The sequence below is a fragment of the Pistacia vera genome, unplaced genomic scaffold (genome assembly GCF_008641045.1).
Source record: "Pistacia vera cultivar Batoury unplaced genomic scaffold, PisVer_v2 Contig749, whole genome shotgun sequence".
In the NCBI taxonomy this organism is placed as follows: domain Eukaryota; kingdom Viridiplantae; phylum Streptophyta; class Magnoliopsida; order Sapindales; family Anacardiaceae; genus Pistacia; species Pistacia vera.
This window is the reverse complement of record NW_022196611.1, coordinates 553,133-574,304: the sequence shown is the minus strand read 5'-3', so window position 1 is coordinate 574,304 and position 21,172 is coordinate 553,133. Positions and strand designations below refer to the sequence as shown.

Sequence of the window (21,172 nt, the reverse complement as noted above, 5' to 3'; positions counted from 1 at the left end):
ATTAAGTAATCATACTATAAATCTATAATGTAATGTTATAATTAATTAAATTTTTAATCATTACTAATATTTATAATGTAATGTTATAAATTTATAATTAATTAAGTAATCATTTAACTATGTAATGTTATAATTAATTAAGTGATTATAATATAATGTAATGTTATTATCAATTAAGTAATTATTTAATTATAATGTAATGTTTTAGTTAATTAAATTTCTAATCATTTAATTAAGTATTATACTAATGTTTATAATAGAATGTTATAATTAATTAAGTAATTATATTATAAATTTATAATGTATTACTATAATTAATTAAATTTCTAATTACTTAATTAGACATCGTGTTAATGTAGTAAATTATTAATATTTATAATATAATGTCATAATTAATTAAGTAATCATTTCATTATGTAATGTTATAATTAATTATATTATCATACTATAATGTAATGTTATAATAAATTAAATAATCATATTATAAATCTTTAATATAATATTATAATTAATTAAATTTCTAATCATTAAGTATTGTACTAATGTTTATAATAGAATATTATAATTAATTAATTAATCATTTAATTAAGTAATCATTTGCTTATAACGTAATGTTATAATTAATTAAGTAATCATACTATAAATTTATAATGTAATACTATAATTAATTAAATTTTTAATCATTTAATTAAGTATTATGCTAATGTAGTAAATTACTAATGTTTATAATACAATGTCATAATTAGTGAACTATTCATTTTATTATGTAATTTTATAATTAATTATGTGATCATGCTATAATGTAATATTATAATGAATTAAGTAATCATACTATAAATCTTAAATGTAATATTATAATTAATTAAATTTTTAATTATTTAATTAAGTATTGTACTAATGTTTATAATGGAATATTATAATTAATTAAGTAATCATTTGTTTATAATGCAATGTTATAATTAAGTAATTATACTATAAATCTATAATGTAATGTTATAATTAATAAAATTTCTAATTATTTAATTAAGTAATGTACTAAATTACTAATGTAATGTTATAAACTTATAATTAATTAAGTAATCATTTAACTATAATGTAATGTTATAATTGATTAAGTAATCATTTAACTAGTAATGTATTAATGTTTATCAATTTATTTTATATAATTAATTAATTACTGATTTATTACCGATATACTTAGAACTTGATAATTGAAGTAAATAATTAAATATATATTATTATTCAATCAAATATACTATTTTATGCAAAAACAATTCTTTTAATAACATTAAAATACTTTTAATTGGTTTTAATTCCAATTATACACTTAATTAATTAAAACTTTAATATTAATATATTAAATTTTTTTATATGGTGTAGTTTATATATAATAAGTATAATTGTATATTTATTTAATTGGGTTATTGTAAAAATTTAACTTTTCCCATTTTAATTTTTTTATATGTAAAATTACATAGACCCCCATTCTTCACAGATTTTTCATTTCAGTCCAGGTTCCAAAACAAGATACCCGTTATAGGTTCCAAGCCGGTTACCCACTGCAAGTTTTTTTTTCCAGGTTCCGGTTCCTCCACATGTAGGAACCGGAATTGGAACCGCACAGTATCGGTTCCAAAAAAATGGAACCAAAACCTACCCACACAATGTTGGTTCCGGGAGGTTCCGATTCCGGTTTCGGTTCTACCCGCTACCCGTGCTCACCCCTAGATTGAAAGATGGAATATATGGAAAATGATGCATGTGATACTATAACATGTATATTCATATTTTCCCCCCAAAAAAAAAAAAAAAAAAAAAAAAAAAAAAAAAAAAAAATCAAATTGAAAACAAGTAAGGTATAACTTGTTACCTTAAGTCCTTAGCAACCTTGGAGTTTTTAATTTCAAGAGAATTAAACAAAAGAGTATCCACACTAAGGTAAAAAAAGAATTAGGCCAAGAGAGACATTTAGGGTTCTTAAAATTTTGATCTCTACCCAAAATTGATATATCATTTTCTTTATATATAGCCTTGTAAACAGTTCAATATTGTTTTGGACTTCCTTAAACAATTCCATAATTGTTTTGGAGTTGTAAATCTGTTCCATAATTATTATGAAGTTGTTAAACTTCTTTAAATAATAACATTGGATTAACATTTAATCACAACTAACAATTTAACTCTTAAATTGTTTACATAACAATTTAACCATTAAATTGTTCATATGTTTACAATTACAACCCATTATTAAATCCAATTTAATATAAAGAAAATGATTAATTATGAATTGGAATTCCATTTTATTCCAATTAGCAATTCAACTCTTAAATTATTCATAATAACTAATATAACCCTCTATTGAATCTAATTCAATGATAATAATATAAATAACTTTATTACCCTTGGTAGGTGCTAGCCAACCTTGGATAATCAACTCTCTTTAGCTATTTCTCCATTCTCCTTAGTTTTTATGTGTGACCTCTTAGGTTCAATGTGGCCTAGCCTTGGGCCCAATATCATAGTCTATTTCAATATGTTTTGTCATAAATCTTTATGAACAAAACTCCCACTGATTATGGTAGGCATCTAGCAATGCTCCATAACCCTTAAGTCACAATGAAGATATACTCCAACGAATCATTTTATAATCATTCACGCTATATAATCAAATCCTTCCATTGTCTAATCCCAATTAAGAATGGATTCATGGTATATCAAAATCCTTATCTTAATTTTATATCAAATTAACAATCAATACATATGGAATGTGTTACCATTAAACAACCTTTCAAGTAACACTTTATATACCCCGACCGGAGATTTCTCTTTTCCAATGTATCTTGACATTTGTCTAGGAACTTGATATCAATCTATACCAAGTCAACAGATCCCATCTTCACTATCACTTGTCCTCACACATAAACAACACATGGCCAAATCGGCTTATTAACACATGACATGATTAGCCTTGTGTTTATACATCATATGAACCATATGTGTTTATGAAGAATTCAACCGTGATATCTCAAGTCTAAGGATTAATAATACACTAGTACGATCTTATGATAAATCATTGACTATATTTTAAATGTCCATGTGATTCATCATAAATGGTCATATTCGATAAACAGTTCACTAACCGCTTATTCATACTAATGCCCTAATGATATAACTTTTATAATCACCCACACTAATACCATCACATGATATTCTACAGAGGCATTCAGCATGTCTACTATGTAATATTATTACCCAATTAATATTACCTATGTAGGGAATACTTTGATGATTTTGATCTTCTAAAGATTTGTATCATTCGAACATTTCACATATAATACATATATATAAATGAAGCAATAAACCACATGTGAAATAAGAACACTTTCTTCTATTGATAAGATAAAATATATATACAAAATATATACATTAACATATATATACAAAACATAATGCCTTGGAACCGACGACACGATTGGTTCCCAAGGCATACACTAACATAGATATCATACATAGGGAATGAAGATGAAATCCGTTTGGTGTCCATTCCAGATGGACTGGAGCCGTGGGAGGATAGACATGATGTAGTCAAAGCATGTGAAGCAATTCTAAAGTTCATGCCTAGGAAGCTAGAGGAGCTCATAGAAAAGATCAACATAGAAGAAGATGGAAAGATAAGTTGTGTCATTGCCAATGGATTTGCTGCATTTGCTATTCGAGTTGCAGAGTGTGGAAGCTGATGATATTTTGCTAGAAACAAAGTCAGCTAAAGGTTGTTGACCGAAGATGTAGAGAAACCGAAGACAAGAAGCATAGCAGCTAGCCTTGGGAGCATTTGGATGGAGCTGAGTTTGTGATGTTTAAATTGATGTTTTTTGATGTATTTAGTAGGGTATTCAACTGTAATTAAGGGGCAGTTAAATGCAAGTTTGTGTGTGGTTTAAATTGTGTGGTGGTGAATTATTGTTAGTAAAATATTCACTCTAAGTTTTGATGAACAGTGTCTTAATCCTTTTGTATAAGTTGAACCCATTTTCAATGAAAATTAGCGTAACATTCAGCAAAAACCTCTCTCAAAAAAGGCAATTGTTTCATCTGTTTTCCTTTGTATTCTTCAGCTCAAAAACTTCAAATGTTATTAGAGCCTCCATCGAGATCTTAGAGGACTTGTGGAGCTCCGGTTATTCTTCTCTTTCTCTACTATATTTGTGCTTGAAATCAAGCAATATTTTGCAATCAAACTTTCTTCTAATGGTCTCAAACACGATCTCTCTTCCTCCTCCTCCTGTTTTCAATGGTGATCATTACCACATTTGGGCTGTCAAAATGAAAACTTACCTGAGAGGGCATGGTTTGTGGTAATACGTGGTAGAAGAGAGACATCCACCGTAGTTGGGACCAAACCCCACCTTGAATCAGATCAGGCTACATGAAGAAGAAATAGCCAAAGCTCCTAGAGCCTTGTCCTGCATGTATTCGACTGTTTCAGACTTAGTCTTCATAAGGATCATGGCTTGTGAGACACCAAAAGAAGCTTGGGGTAAGCTTAAGGAGGATTGTATGGGAAGTGATAAAACAAGGAACATACAAGTTTTGAACTTAAGGAGAGAGTTTGAAGTGCTGAGAATGCAAGAAGCTGAGTCAGTCAAGGAATATGTTGATAGACTCATGAATGTGGTCAACAAAATTCGACTACTTGGTGAAGAGCTAACAAACAAGAGTATTGTAGAGAAAGTGTTGGTAAGTTTTCCGAAAGGCTTGAATCAAAAATCTCATCCTTGGAGGATTCTAAAGACATGTCCTAAATATCCTCATTAGAGCTTATTCATGCTCTACAAGCTTAAGAAGAGAGCAATAAGGGAGCTATGATAGCAACGTTCAAAGGCAAACCAATTCAGGGAGGAAATAAGAAGTATGTTAGAGATAAGAATGGGAAAAGAAAAGGTTAACAATCAATAGGGGAAAGAATGGAGGAAAGAAAGTATATCCTTTATGTCCTCAGTGTAAGAAGAAAAACCATGCAGAAAATCACTGCTGGTTTAGACCTGGGATACAATGCAAGTCATGCAAGCAATTTGGACAAATTGAGAAGGTTTGCAAAAGCAAAGGAAACCAGCAGGAGCAGCAAGTACAAGTAGTGGAGAATTAGCAACAAAACCAAGAGGTAGAGCAATTATTTGTAGCCTCTTGTTATGCAACACATACCTGCACAAAAGCTTGGCTAATTGATAGGGTTTGCACTAATCACATGACACCGGACCGTACCAATTTTGTTGACTTGGATGAATGTTATCAGTCGAAAGTCAGAATTCGAAAGGGAGATCTAGTGGAAGTCAAAGGAAGAGGTGATGTGGCAGTCCAAACTTCAACAGGTACAAAACTTATTTTAAATATGCTGTATGTTCCCGAAATTAGCCAAAGTTTGTTGAGTGTAGGACAAATGTTAGAGAATAATTATGTCTTACATTTTCAAAACAAATCATATATCATCTTAGATAGTGATGGTAATGAGTTTATAAGAGTAAAAATGATGGGCAAAAGCTTTCCTGTTGAGTAGAAAAAACTAGATTTGTAGGCCCCTACCACTAGCATAGATGAGTCTGAACTATGGCATAAGAGATTTGGCCATTTCCACTACAATGGCCTTGGAGAAATGAAGTATAAAAATCTAGTTTAGAATATACCAGAGATAGAAGAAAGGAGAAGTTTGTGCCATTCTTGCCAACTAGGTAAGTTGAGCAGGCAACCATTTCCTTAAAATCAAGCATTGAGGGTTATTGAGAAGCTGCAATTGATACACAGTGATGTTTGTGGACCAATGCAGACTCCTTCCTTGAATGGCAGCAAGTATTATGTGCTGTTTATAAATGACTTCACTAAGATGAGTTAGGTCTATTTTTTAAAACAAAAGAGTGAAGTTACTGCCATGTTCAAAAAGTTCAAGTTGTTGGTAGAAAACCAAACTTGTTTGAGCATTAAATCAGTTAGAAGCGATAATGAGGCAGAGTATACTTCAACCAATTTGAAGAGATATGTAAGGCAGTTGGAATAAAGCACCAATTCAGCAGTCCATATACTCCACAGCAAAATGGAGTTAGTGAAAGAAAAAATAGGACTATTATGGAGATGGCTAGGTGCATGATGTTTGAAAAGAAGTTGCCAAAATCATTTTAGGCAGAGGCTGTGAATACTACAGTCTATCTTCTCAATAGACTTCCAACCAGGGCACTCAACAATTTAACTCCATTTGAGGCTTGGTATGGAGCTAAGCCTTCAGCAAACAATCTCAAAATTTTTGGGAGTGTGTGTTATGCTCATATTCCAGCAAGTAAAAGAAGTAAGTTGGATGAGAAAGTTGAAGCAGGAATTTTGATTGGATATAGCAGCACCTTCAAAGCCTTCAGAGTCTTCAATCCAAAAACTAAGAAGATTTTGATCAGTAGAGATGTTAGAGGGGATGAGCTGTCCTTCTAGAATTGGGAAAAGAAATAAGTTGAAGATGAAGGAAGGCTGCTACAAAAAGAAGTTTCAAGCAGTCAAGATGATTTTGAAAATGACTCAAATGCAAATCAAGAAACCACAGTTAGAGGTACTAGGCTGCTGTCAGATGTTTATGAGAGGTGTAATGTTGCTGTGTGGAGCCAAGATCCTATGTTAAAGCTGCAAAGTCAAGGGATTGGATAAAAGCTATGAGGGAGGAAATGAACAATGTCCAAAGAAAACAAACCTAGAGATTGGTTGACAGACCAAAAAATAGAAAAACAATTCAGGTGAAATGGATTTTTAAAACCAAGCTGAACTCAGATGGATCAATCAACAAACTTAAAGCAAGGCTTGCAGCTAAGGGGTATGTACAACAATATGGAGTAGATTTTTCAAATACTTTTGCTCATGTTGCAAGACGTGACACCATTAGACTCTTATTAGCTTTGGCAGCTCAATTCAATGGAATATTTTCCAACTTAATGTTAAATCAGCCTTCTTAAATGGTTGGTTAGATGAGGAAATTTATGTTGAACAGCCTGAAGGGTTTGTGTTGGAGCAGTTAGAAGACAAAGTGTATCTACTACATAAAGCCTTGTATGGCTTGAAGCAGGCACCTAGAGCCTAGTACAGTAGGATAAATGAGTATCTTTATAGCCTAGGCTACACAAGGAGTCCAAATGAGCATACACTTTATGTAAGGAAGATTGAAGAGGAGCTGATTGTTGTCTCTTTATATGTTGATTATTGGAAGCAATGCAAAGCATGTGAATCAATTTAAACAAGCCATGCAAAGTGAATTTGAGATGACTAATCTAGGGGAAATGACATACTTTCTTGGCATGGAGATAAACCAATCAGTAGATGGGATTTTTATGTGTCAATGGAAGTATGCAAATGAGATTTTGAAGAAGTTTAACATGGAGAATTGCAATCTGGTGAGCACACCTTTGGTCCAAAACCAAAAGTTGTGTAGAGAAGATGGTGCAAGCAAGGTTGATAAGTCCATGTATAGAAGCCTAGTAGGTTGCTTGTTGTATTTGACAGCAACTAGGCCTGATCTAATGTATGCCTCCAACCTTCTATCCAGGTTCATGAATGGACCAAGTGAGATCTATTTTAGAGCAGCAAAAAGGGTGCTGAGGTACATAAAGGGAATTGCAGACATGGGAATATGGTTTAGAAAATCAGAGATGTTCAATCTTATTGGTTTTACAGACAGTGATTGGGTTGGCTCTCTTGATGACATGAGAAACACTTTTGGTTATGTGTTTTCTTTAAACTCAAGAGCATTTTGTTGGCTGTCCAAGAAGCAAGAGACTGTAGCACAATCATCTGCAAAGGCAGAATATATTTCTGCTGCTGTTGCAGTGAATCAAGCCATTTGGCTAAGAAAACTTTTGAAGGAATTGAAGCTGGACCGATGTGAGCCTACTGAAATTTATTGTGATAATCAATCCACTGTTGCTATGGCAAAGAATCCTATCTTACATGGTCGAACTAAGCACATAAAAATCAAGTTTGATGCTGTGAGGGAAGCTGACCAAGCTAAAGAAGTTAAACCGGTGCATTGTAGAAGTAAGGAACAATTGGTTGAAATAATGACAAAAGCATTGAACACGTCCAAGTTTGAAGAACTAAGGTTCAGGCTTAGTGTTTCTAGCAAAAATATCAAGGAGTGTGGAAGCTGATGATATTTTGCTAGAAACAAAGTCAGCTGAAGGTTGTTGACCGAAGATGTAGAGAAGTCGAAGACAAGAAGCACAGCAGCTAGCCTTGGGAGCAGTTGGATGGAGCTGAGTTTGTGATGTCTAAACTGATGTTTTTTGATGTATTCAGTAGGGTATTCAGCTGTCATTAAGGGGTAGTTAAATGCAAGTTTGTGTGTGGATTAAATTGTGTGGTGGTGAATTATTGTTAGTAAAATATTCACTCCAAGTTTAGATGAACAGTATCTTAATCCTTTTGTATTTGTTGAACCCATTTACAATGAAAAGTAGCATAGCATTCAGCAAAAACCTCTCAAAAAAGGCAATTGTTTCATCCGTTTTCCTTTGTATTCTTCAGCTCAAAAACTTCACAGAGAAAATGAAAGTTAGAATGGCTGCCTTCTGGCCTGCACCAGTAGCAGTTCTGGCCTTGTATTACAATATTCCAAAGCTGATTGATGATGGAATCATTTATAGTGATGGTAAGAGATAGATTTCTTCACTCATTTTTATTCTTTTTTTCAGCAGTTCGGTGCAAGTTTAAGTCACTTCCTGACAACGGAATAATGTTATTATTTTTATTGAGTGTAAGTTTAACTTCATTGTTAATCAAGTTAGGCCTCGCATGCAGTTCTTTAGTTCTTTTAACGATAAAAAATTATGCCCGAAATCAACACTACAAAGCTTATTTGGACCAGCATAGGAGGCAAGGAGTTAGATTCCCAGAAGATATTGTTTGAGTTTCTATAGAACACCACAGAAGCAGGGAAAGCCGCAGATTTCCTGATTTGCAACTCAACATATGACCTTAAGCCTGAAGCTTTCAACTTGATTCCAAATATTCTTCCAATAGGACCTCTTTTGGCGAGCAACCGGGAAGGAAATTCAGCGGGATACTTCTGGCAAGAAGACTCAACTTGCTTGAAAGGGCTTGATCAACAGCAACCTCACTCGGTCATTTATGTGGCATTTGGAAGTTTCACAGTTACAGACAAGATCCAATTCCAGGAGCTGGCACTAGGACTTGAACTCACCATTCACCAACAAGCCATTGCTGTGGGTGGTGAGAGGTCTGATATTACTGCAATAAAATAATTTACTATCAATGAACTTTAGATCAAACATGCTTTAGAAATTTACAATATAATAATTATTTTCATAAATAAATAACATTTTCATTTTTCCACTAACCTTTTCTTCTTATAGTTCCATTTCCCCTAAAACTCCTCATCTCTTTCTTTTTATTCTCTGTTCACCGATTCTCCCCTTTGTTTTTTATTTCTTCTTCTCTATTCTTTCTCTCTCTCAATTTGCTCTCTGCTGCATTTTCTCTTTGTGACTGCCAACTCCCAAAGGGAGAAAGTGAGAAATTTTGACTCCTTATAAGCTTCAATTAGGCAGCTCTATTTATTTTGGAGCATTTAATGCTTAAGGCACACAACCGCTCATTGTGTAATATCTTCTGAATCGTTGTATTGTCTGGGCTAATTTAATTTTTCACCCCAAAGAACTATAGTCTAACGTACGTAATGATCTTAATATTCTTGCACCCTGTTAATTTCACCTTCTTCTCTTAATCTTCATTTTGTAAGATTTAATTCTTTCAATCAATACCCTGACCTTTCAAGACATTTGGGAGATATCAACATTTTTTTTTTTTTGTTGATAGATGTGTCCAAGTCAGTTTGCATGCATCTCAACTAAAATCGACAATAGACCATGCCGACTCATTACACGACACGAAAAAAGCACGACATAATACGACCCATGATCATGCGGGTCGTGTCTTGGGCCTTAAAAAAAGGCACGTGGACCGGTACGGCATGACACAAAAAAAATTAAAAAAATAGTTGTTAATAACGGCTATTTTACATTTTTTTTCTATAAATACCCCATTATTTCTCTTATTTTTCACACTCCACTTCCAATTCCAATCTTCATTCTTCTTTCTCTCTCAACTCTCAAGCTCTCATAATTTATCTCAAATTCTCAATTATTTTAGAACCTTTGAATAATGTTACTGAACAATGTTCTAGTATTTATTATCCTATAACTTGTTTAGTCTTATATAATATAATGAATATTGGTTTTGTTTTTAAAGAATACAGAGATCATGTAGTTTTTTGAGGTATTGCCAAAAAAAAAAAAAAAGGGAAAAACAACTTAGAAAATATTGGGAAAAAATGCCTATATTGTTTGCTTTAGCTACTGTAATGGATCCCGGCATAAAATTATTAGGAGTAAATAATATGATAGAAGAAATTTCAGTAAATCTAGAGACCCTTTTAAAAATTTCTTTAGATAATTATAATTGTATTCAAATTATGAAGTCAAATGTGGAAACACAACAAATATACAACCACCATCAAGGTCAAGTTCCTGTAAAGGTAAAGAGCGTATTTGGTTTATCATCACTAAAGGTAAACAACCGGTAAGTGTAAGCTCTTCATATAGTGAAATTACAAATTATTTAACTATTGATCATTTGGCTGAAATTTTGATTCAAAATGATCAATTTGATATTCTTCGATGGTGAAAAACACTTATCCTATACTTTTCACTATCACATGTGATATACTAATGCCTCCAGTTTCTACTGTAGCATCATAATCAACTTTTAGTGCAGGTGGACGTGTATTAGACGAGAGAAGATCAAGTTTATATACATCCAAGTGCTGTTGAAACCCTTATATGTATGAAAGATTGGGTGGTGGTAGATTTCAAGCTTCAAAATCGGGTTGTTGAAGATATATTTGAAGATTTTAAGAATTTAGAAATTAATGAAAATGAAGATGTATGATAATTCTTAATCCTAATTTCCAAGTTTGTATTTGTAATTTATAATTATAACTTATAAGTAATAAAAAATATTGAAATTCAATTAATATTTCAATGTCTCATTATTTTATTATATTTTTTAGTGATTATATATTTTTTAATTAAGACAAATACAAAATGTTACTAAATATAACATCTAAATTTTTTTTATAATAATTATTAACAATATATCAGAATTACCATAATTTATAAATATTAAAAAAATTTACAAAGTACGTGGGCTAGTCCACTACACGGCCCATGGCATGACATGATATATCGCTGGTCATGCCATGGGCCTTCAGATTTGGTGGGCTTGCACGACATGACAAGGCACAAATTTTAGTGGGCCTTGGCACGACACAGTCCACAGCATAACGGGCCTTGAATTTTTAAGCACGGCATGACCTACCACCGACTCTAATCTCCACTAATCTTTCAAGGTCTTGAAATTAAAAACCGGATAAGCTTCTAATGGCCACCCTATTAGCCACCGAGGTAAATCAAATTTAAGAATGTTAGTTGACCACTCGACCACCTAAGGGTGGTTAAACATCAACATTTTATTTCCTTCCTCGAGTCACCCATTCTCAATTATTATGTTGGAAAACCATAGCTAATCCCTATTGACTGTAAGACAAATGGCCTTTTATCCTTATACACCCTTATCAACCAATAAAAAAAAAAAAATTTTGATATTTGCATTATATCAATGTTCATTTACCATTTTACCCAACAAACAATAAATTGTACCCATATAATCTAATTAGCCCTTAAAAAAAATCTGGTCATGCACTTTAATATCCCAATAAAAAGATTACAAGCTTAAAGATGACGTGAAAGAGTTTCCCAACTTTCAATAAATTAAGAATATGGGGGTGACATTCATTGAATGGATTAAGGCATGAGTATTGGCCACAAGTTACCTACATAATGGATCAAACTTTAATAAATAGAACTTGTAATAACAACAGGGGAACACTGGCCAATATTACCTCCTGGATTTGAGTTTCAAAGTGTATCGCTTTTTAAATCACTTTCATATTCCAAGTCATTTTCCATCGATAAATGAAAATGTGATTTAATCATACTTCTATACGGTGAAAATAACGTATATACAAAGGCCATAATACTCTTTAGGGGGCGTTTGGTGCAGAAAATATTGGATTACTGAAAAGTTAGATTACCTTGAAGATTACTGGGAATCTTTAGGAAAATATGTTTGGTTAATTGATGGGTATGTTATATTAATATGTTTGGTTGGAAGGAATAAATTGGTGGGCATGTTATTTAAATTACTAAATTGTCCTCTAATTAAATATTATTTTTTAATATTGATTATTATTTAGATTATTATAACACCCTACATTTAAAAACTTAGCAAAACTAACCCCATAATAAAAGTTTAAAAAATCAACAAAGCACCCCCACCAACCCAGCCACTGCCAGCCGCCGGTAACCACCGCAAGCCTTCGGCAACCTAACGGCGCACGGAAGGTAGGAAATGACCTTCGTGCGCCGTATGGCCATTTTTGTCAGAGATCTGGCCAGAAATGGTCAGATCTGGCACGATCTGGCCGAAAATGGCCATATCGACGCACGACGGCTATTTTTGGCCTTCAATGCATCGTTCCGACGACGACGGTGGCTGGTCGTGACTGTGGTTACCAGTGGCAGGTTGGTGGAGGTGGTGGCCTGGGTGGGCCGTAATTTGTTTTGAATGTAAGGGGTAATTTTGTCCAAATTGTTAATTAATTAGGGTGAAATAGTAAAAGTCATATTCATGTAAATAAATTCAAAAATAAGGGTATTATTGTCCTAAAATTTTATTAATAAGGATATAATTATAACAAAAAAAGATAATCCTGATAATCTTATAATACCTAAGAAATTAAATAAAGGTAATCAGATTACCTCTAATATTACTAATAATAATCAATATTGATATTTGAAAATTACAGTACCTTATATTACTTGGTAATCAAATAATATAAGATGATTTAACCCAATAATCTCAAGTAACCCGTGACCAAACACCCCTTCAATGGTTAAATTCAAGTCACCATATCACTGGATAGGACATAAATGATAAACCAAACCCAAATGTCAATGCACGAGCAGTTTACCAACTTGATGTCCATAATGAACATCACCGGCAAGATTATCTCAAAACAGATATCATAATAATTAGGTTTCTGGAGGGCCCTCCCCAATCAATAAAGTACTACTGTTCATATAAACTAGCTGCATCTGAGAATCTCAGCAACAAAACAAAGAAAATAAAAAATGAGTCGTCCACATATTCTTGCAGTAGCTTATCCAGCCCAAGGCCATGTAATTCCTCTGCTGGAGCTTTCACAGTGCTTGGCTAGGCATGGTTTCCGAGTCACATTTGTCAACACAGAGCACACTCACAACCGGGTCATGAATGATTTACAGGAAAAGAACTCCATAGGGGGTGAAAATCAAATTCATCTGGCGTCCATCCCAGATGCGCTGGAGCCCTGGGAGGATAGAAATAATTTAAGCAAGGTAATGGAAATAACTCGTAAGGTGATGTCTGAGAAGCTGGAGGAACTTATAGAAAAGATCAACAGAGACGAAGATGAAAAGATCATTTGTGTCATTGTCGATGGAATTACTATTCCAGTTGCAGAGAAGATGAAAATTAGAAAGGTTGTCTTTTGGCCTGCAGCAGTTGCAACTCTGGCCTTGTTTTACGATATTCCGAAGCTGATTGATGATGGAATTATTGACAAGGATGGTAAGAGTTAGAATTCCTCACTCACTTTTATTTATTTTTCAGCAGTTTGATGCAAGTTTATGACTTAGTGACACAGAGGACTGTTTATTGGTTATTTCATTATGGAGTTTAATCTTTATTTTAAGTTATTTATCAAAATCTAAGTGATGTAACATAAACTTTATTCCAGGAACTACGGTCAAGAAACAGGTTATTCAGTTGGCGCAAAACATGCCCAAAATCGACAGTACAAAGCTTATGTGGACCATCGGGGGCGGCGTGGACTTAACCTCCCAGAAGAGAATGTTTGAATCTCTATATAATCAAATAGAAGCTGACAAAGCGGCCGATTACCTAATCTGCAACTCTGTATATGACCTTGAACCTGAGGCTTTTACCTTGGTTCCTAATATTCTTCCAATAGGACCTCTTTTGGGAAGCACCCGGCAAGGAAATTCAGCAGGATCCTTCTGGCCAGAAGACTCAACTTGCTTGAAATGGCTTGATCAACAGCTACCTCACTCAGTCATTTATGTTGCATTTGGCAGCTGCACAGTTCTAGACAAGACCCAATTCCAGGAGCTGGCGCTGGGACTTGAACTCACCAACAGGCCATTCTTATGGGTTGTGAGGCCAGATATTACTGATGAGGCAAATGAATCCTACCCAGAAGGCTTTCAAGAAAGGGTAGCCGGTCGTGGCCAACTTGTGGGTTGGGCACCTCAACAGAAGGTTTTGAGTCATCCTTCCATTGCCTGCTTCTTTAGCCATTGCGGTTGGAATTCCACCTTGGAAGGTGTAAGTAATGGGCTTCCTTTCTTGTGCTGGCCATATTTTGCTGATCAGTTCATTGATGAGAGCTACATTTGTGATATTTGGAAGGTGGGATTGAAGTTTAACAAAGACGAAAGTGGGATCATCACAAAAGAAGAAATTAAGAGCAAGGTGGAAAAAGTGCTTGGTGATGAAAGTGTTAAAGCAAGAGCTTTGGAACTTCAGGAAACTGCTCTGAAAAGTGTCAAAGAAGGTGGTCAGTCTGACAGGAATTTTAAGAAGTTAATTGAATGGATTAAGGCATAGTTACTGGTAATAGACACTACTTAGATATTAAGGGATCATTGTTTCTGAACAAAATGTTGTTCCTCATATTCATGGCTATTTGTCGTGATTAACACCTGAGGTTCGCAAATGTCTTGTCAACAACATGAAAATCTTTCACCATCCCGTTCATGGATCCTTTAGGAGACCAATAATTTTAAGTTCTTGGAGAAAGCACAAACACACATGGCCCATTCCAGCACAAGATTGGCCCAGCTCATGGATGGGTCCACCGCTAAGAATATTTGTTTGTATTAGCAATATACTTTACAGTGTTGTAATAGTTAAGCAGTTAAGGTTTAACTGAGTTGTAAAGTGTTATAGTTAGTTTACTAGAGTCTAGTTAATATTTTACTGGAGTTAGTTACAATACAATAAGTGTTGTAAGCTCTTGAAGTAATCAATAACAAACTGTATACTTCTGCCCCAATTTCTCTGATTTCCTTTATAACAGTTTGTCAAAAAGTTTCCATTCCATTATTTTCATTACAATTTTTTTATTTTCTTTATCTTGAATTTCACAGGTAACCAATGTTTTAATTTACCCCTTAGGCTAAAGAAGAAAACTAATATGATACCACTATTGGGTAGTTTGATAGTAAAAAAGCAAAAAAAGTTTTATAAGCTCTTGAGTTCGAGTCCTCTAAGGCATAAATGGGGAGTCATTAAGACTCTTATCCGACTGGAAGTTTTAGGGTTTCGATAAATTAGTTGAGTTACATGCAAGCTAGCCCAAACACCCCTGATAATAAAAAAATGATAAATAATATGAAATAAACAAGTAAAATGACATTAAGTTCAACATTATCTTTATTTTTATTTATAAATGTAAAAAAGATTAAAAAATAAATAAAAAAAATTGTACTAATCATACAAAATTTCAATTATTTAAGCAAATGTTGTCTTTATTTCACTTTCTCTGATCTCTTTACCTTTCTCTTTCTACTTTGCATATGAATAGAGATGTGAAACGGGTGATTTTTGTCACCTATACTAATATTAATTAAAATATTAAATTATGTCGTGCATATTTTTTTTACATATTTTGTGTATATTTTATACTAATATAGTGTTGTTAAGATCTCTACTCATGAAGTGAAATCTAGGGTTCTATCCCTTCATTTTTAACTTTAATTTAGGTACGTAATTCAATCGCCCGATCCTCTTTTCATTTATGTTTAATTTCTCTCTCTGTCTCAATTTCCCTCTTGAGGTCAATGTTTGGTTTCTCTCTTTCTCTATGTTATTATGTTGAATTATATATATTTATCTAATTATATATGACATTGGTTTTGTTTATCTGATCAAAACTTCAATTGGGTATCTTAATTTTAACTTTTGTTTTGATAGAAATTTGTACTTTGACTTTGATCATCTGTTAATGTTATGCAAAACGAAGTTGTTGTAATTTGGTTTTGTTGGCATTTGTTATAAGGCCAGGGATTGCGATATATTGTGTGATGAATTGCTTAATTTTTTTTTTTTTTTCTAATGACCGAGGGTGTCTGAGCCAGGTTACAAGCACTTCAATTAATTTTCTAAGACCTTGAAACTATCAATTGGGTAAGAGTTTTAGTGGCTATCTCTATTAGTAATCAAGGGAGGACTCAAACTTAGGACACCTTGTGTTGTTCGTCAAGTTTCCATTAATTATTACTAAGCTTTACTATATGCTGCATGAGCCTCATGGATTATTGTTACTTTAGTGTTATTTTTTGAGCTTTCTTATATTATTCTCGAAATGTTAAATTCCAAGAGGAGATCAATTCAGTTCTTGAATGATAAATTTTTTTAATTAATAAATTAAAGAAATATTTAATTAAGCAAAAAAATTTCTTTTCTGTTAAAAAAATATTTGAATTTTCACTCATAATTTTGAAACTCAACTTAAGAAGGTATTGAAATTTTCTAAGGGTCTTTTCACTTCTTCTCCTATTTAGCCAAAAATCAGAAATATAATTAAAAACCTCAAAATAAATAGATGAAAAAAATGAATTAAGTAAAATCTTGATGTTAATAGTTACCAAAATATGAGAAAATGGGATATAATCCTTAACTCCTCTCGGCCAAACCGGCCATTTTCCTCCAATTGTTCTTTCCTTCCCTCTTACACCCATTTTCTTTCCCCTCTCTCTTAATTCCTTTCCTCTCTCGGCTCACACTTGACTCAAGATGGAAATGAGAGACCATGGGATTTTTATTACCAACTAGTCAAACTCGGTTTGGCTTGCGAAGTTAACAAAATTAATTGCAAATCTATTAACAATTCAGTGGCTTGGTAATTCGACAAATTTAAATGCCAATCTCTTTAAAATTCAGCAACTTTTCAAAGTCATGTTTTGCAGCTGTACCTCTTTTAGCGCCTACGAGAATGGTTCACATCCTTAACTGATCCAACACTTTCTAAATCTTTTTCATTTCAGCCCCACTTTCTTCCATCTTTTATTTAAAAGAATCCCCAATAATTAAAAAAACATTACAAAAGAATCCTTGCTCACATATATCGATGCTGACCAATGTTTTAAACCCTGGCTTGACCCAATAGGTTCAATCGGGACCGGGGCTTCACCAGGTCGGGTTAGCATTTTCCTATTCACTGAAACCTTAGAAATTGGGACGGTCATTGGCGAACAATTGAAGGCAAGGATGCTGGGGCTTTTGAAGAGGAAGGGCCGGTGAGTGCAATGGTGGCGACGAAAGTGATTTCCGGTGAGTGAATTGATCGGAAATCGCAAAACTAAACGGTTGTTGCCACCGATTAGGGAGACAAGAAGGAAGTGTGATATGGGTTTTGGTCAAGGGGCCGAGGGGAGTGTTTTCATGGTGATGGAGAGTGTTTTCATCACCAGAAACAGGCCCTATTTGCCCTTGTTTGTCGACATCGGCGGTGGTGTTTTGAGTGTTTTTGCAAGATTACAAAATTGTAGGAACTTATAGTACTTTTCATGGGTGTTTTTGTTATATTTCAAACTTTTAGACACCAAATTGACCCACCAGTCAAACCGGTTAAATCGATCAAGCCGAGACCCGACCACTTTATCGAGTTTTACCCCGGGTTGGTTATTAAAACACTGATGCTGACAAGACAAATTTAAGAATTCCAAGACTATTTATGAGTACTCATCTCTGTCCCCAAGTTAATTAAGTCTCCCTCTTAAAATCTTGTTATTAACTATAAAATAATCAATTGCCTATTTGCTTCCAATAAACCAGTGGGTTATATCATCATACACCATATTTTCCCTTAACCAATCAAATGATTAAATTTTTATTATAGGAAGAGGAAAAATCGCGGGGTTACATTCATTGAATGGATTAAGGCATAGGTATTGGTCACAAGTTACCTACATAATGGATCAAACTTTAATAAAATAAAACTTGTAATAACAACAGGGGAACACTGGCCAATATTACCAAGATTTGAGTTTCAAAGTGTATTGCTTTTAACCACCACCAGGTGGCCCATTGGTAAAAGAACAAATGAGAATCTCCTGTTAGTAAAAAAACAAAATGAGGATCTAACATGGTCTCACAAGTTCGAGTTCCTTTAATGATAAAAGTGCAAGAAGAGGATCTAAAATAGTTTCCCAAGAGAATGATCTAACATGGTTTCCTAAGTTCGAGTCTCCTTAAGGGTAAAAGAGCAAGAGGAGGCTCTAACATGGTCTCCCGAGTTCGAGTCCCCACATTTGCTAATAGAGGTGGTTATTGGAGCTCTTGCTCGCAGGTACTTCCAAGGTCTCAGGAGATTAGTTGAGATGCACGTAAACTGACCCGAACACCTCTAATCATAAATAAATAAATAAGTGTATTGATAAATCACTTTCATATTCGAAGTCATTTTCCGTCAATAAAGGAAAATGTAATTTAATACAAAGACCGAAATACTCTTTGAGTGGTTAAATTCAAGTCAACCATATTATATGATAGGACAAAAACCAGACCCAAATGTCAAACTTGAAGTCCGTAATGAACATCACCGGCAAGATTATTTGTTAGAAATTCTTAAAAAAAAAAAAAAAAAAAAAAAAAAAACAATAGAATCTAATGCTCTAACTTCTATTATTGAAAAGATGAACTTGTGCAAAGGAAGAGAAAACAAATTCATTCAACAATTTCTCTTCAGTGAGGAAAAGAAACTTATTCATACAATAATCACTCTTCCATGAAGAAGAGATACATCAAACTCTCTCCTCTTCAATGAAGAAGAGAAACAATCTCTCTTTTCTCTCCGATTCATACATCCTTTATTCTCTTATTTATATGTTTGTATAAAGAAAAAGATTACTTTATTTAATCATAATTGATCAAAGCAATTAGGAGGTTTTGTAACAAAATGAAGAATAGAGAAGAATCATCCAGGAAGATGGAGAGAAAAATGTTCTCTGATATATTTTTAATTAACTATACACAACTGTCTATATACTATTACAAAGGAATCTTCTAACAACCTATAAAAGGGAAAATACATTATTGTCCCTCTGTACAACTCAACAAACAGAAATGTAGAAAATAGAGTGTACAACAAACCAAATAAATAACAGAAAAGAATAATGAAATCATCATTCTTCAATAATGGACACGTTCCCTTTGTGTGAATGTGGTGTATTATGCTCCAATACCCCCCCGCAAGATAGAGAGTGGAGGTTGAGAACTCCCATCTTGGATAAGTGAGAATGAAGAACAATAGATGACAAAGCTTTAGTCAAAAGATCAGCCAACTGGTTGGAGGTTGGAACATAAAATGTTTTGATGCTACCTTCTTGAATCTTGTCACGAATCAAGTGACAATCAAGCTTGATGTGTTTCGTCCTCTCGTGGAAGACGGGGTTGGTGACAATATGGATGGTAGCTTGGTTATCACAATGCAAGGCAGCGGCTTGAGAGTGAGAAACTTGGAGAGCAGAAAGTAGAAATCGTAGCCAAGTAAGCTCGTAACATGTAGTTGCCATCGATCGATACTCAGCCTCGGCTGAGGATCGAGAAACAACAGGCTGCTTCTTCGATTTCCATGAAATCAATGATGAACTAAAGAAGATGCAGTACCTAGTGACTGATTGTCTAGTGTCGGGACAGGAGGCCCAATCCGAGTCACAAAAAGCAGTGAGCTGAAGTGAGGAGGAGCTGGGTAGAAGTAACCCCTGACCCGGTGCAGCTTTGAGATACTTGAGAATTTTCTAAGCAGTAGAGAGATGAAAATCAGTGGGAGCAGCCATAAATTAACTCAAAGTTTGCACACTGTAACAGATGTCAGGTCGAGTAATTGTAAGATAGAGAAGACGACCAATCAATCGTCTATACACACTCAGGTCTGATAGAGGTTGGCCACAATATTGAGGTTTTGTTCCATGGGAACCTTAGTAGGTTTGCTGCCCAAAGTTCCAGAATCAGCTAAAATGTCCAAAGTGTACTTTCTTTGACATAAAAAGATACCTTTAGAGGAGCGGGCAATCTCAATGCCAAGAAAATACCTCAAAGAGCCAAGGTCCTTTATCTTAAATTTGCTGTCAAGAAAGAGTTTCAACTGGCTGACAGAATTAATGTCATTGCTGGCCACAAGTATGTCATCGACATACACTAATAAAGCTATGAAAGAACCATTATTTCCTTTGTGAAGAGGCTATAATCAGCCTTTGATTGTGAAAAACCAGATTCAAGTAGCGATTGAGAAAATTTAGAGTACCATTGCCTCGATGCTTGCTTGAGGCAAAATAAACTCTTTAATAGTTTACAGACTTGAGTGGGTGTCCCTTTGGTATAACCAGGAGGATTCTTCATGTAAATATCCTCATGCAAATCCCCATGTAAAAAGGCATTATTTACATCAAATTGATGTAAATGCCAACCCTTAACAGAAGCAATTGCTAAGAGGCATCTCACAGTTACCAAATTGGCAAGAGGAGAGAATGTCTCATGATAATCCACCCCTTCAAGTTGTGTGCAGCCCTTGGCTACCAAGCGGGCCTTCAACCTCTCAACAAACCCATTAGAATGGTACTTGATTTTGTAAACATATTTACAATCGATGGGCACTTTTCCTGAAGGTAAATCTGTAAGTTGCCAAGTGTTGTTAGCTTCTAAGGCAGCCAGTTCATTATCCATTGCTTGACACCAGCCTAGATGTTTGAGAGCTTGGCGGTATGTTTGTGGTTCAAAATGGGTAGAAAAGGTAGTGGAGAAAGCTTGATAAGAAGGAGAAAAAACATGATAAGATAAGCAATTAGCAAGTGAGAAAGGAGTACCTTGTATAAGACGTAGCTACTGAGGCAACAACTGGATGGAAGAAGTGACAGCCTTCTATTGACAATGATAATCCTACAGAAAT

General features: G+C 34.0%; 1 protein-coding gene across 1 annotated transcript; it reads left to right on the top strand.

The window, feature by feature from the left end:
- The first annotated feature begins 13,292 nt into the window (after positions 1–13,292).
- On the top strand, positions 13,293–14,829 carry LOC116115614 (UDP-glycosyltransferase 83A1-like). Its single transcript, XM_031401745.1, has 2 exons — positions 13,293–13,770; positions 13,940–14,829. Exons 1-2 carry the CDS (start codon positions 13,293–13,295, stop codon positions 14,827–14,829), a joined length of 1,368 nt encoding a protein of 455 aa, XP_031257605.1.
- The last annotated feature ends 6,343 nt before the right edge of the window (positions 14,830–21,172 follow it).

What these genes read in the sequence shown, in the direction of transcription:
- LOC116115614 (XM_031401745.1), top strand. Translation starts at nt 13,293, where the DNA reads ATGAGTCGTCCACATATTCTTGCAGTAGCTTATCCAGCCCAAGGCCAT. An exon ending in TGGAATTATTGACAAGGATG is followed by an intron (nt 13,771 to 13,939) that starts GTAAGAGTTAGA and finishes ACTTTATTCCAG; the next exon opens with GAACTACGGTCAAGAAACAG.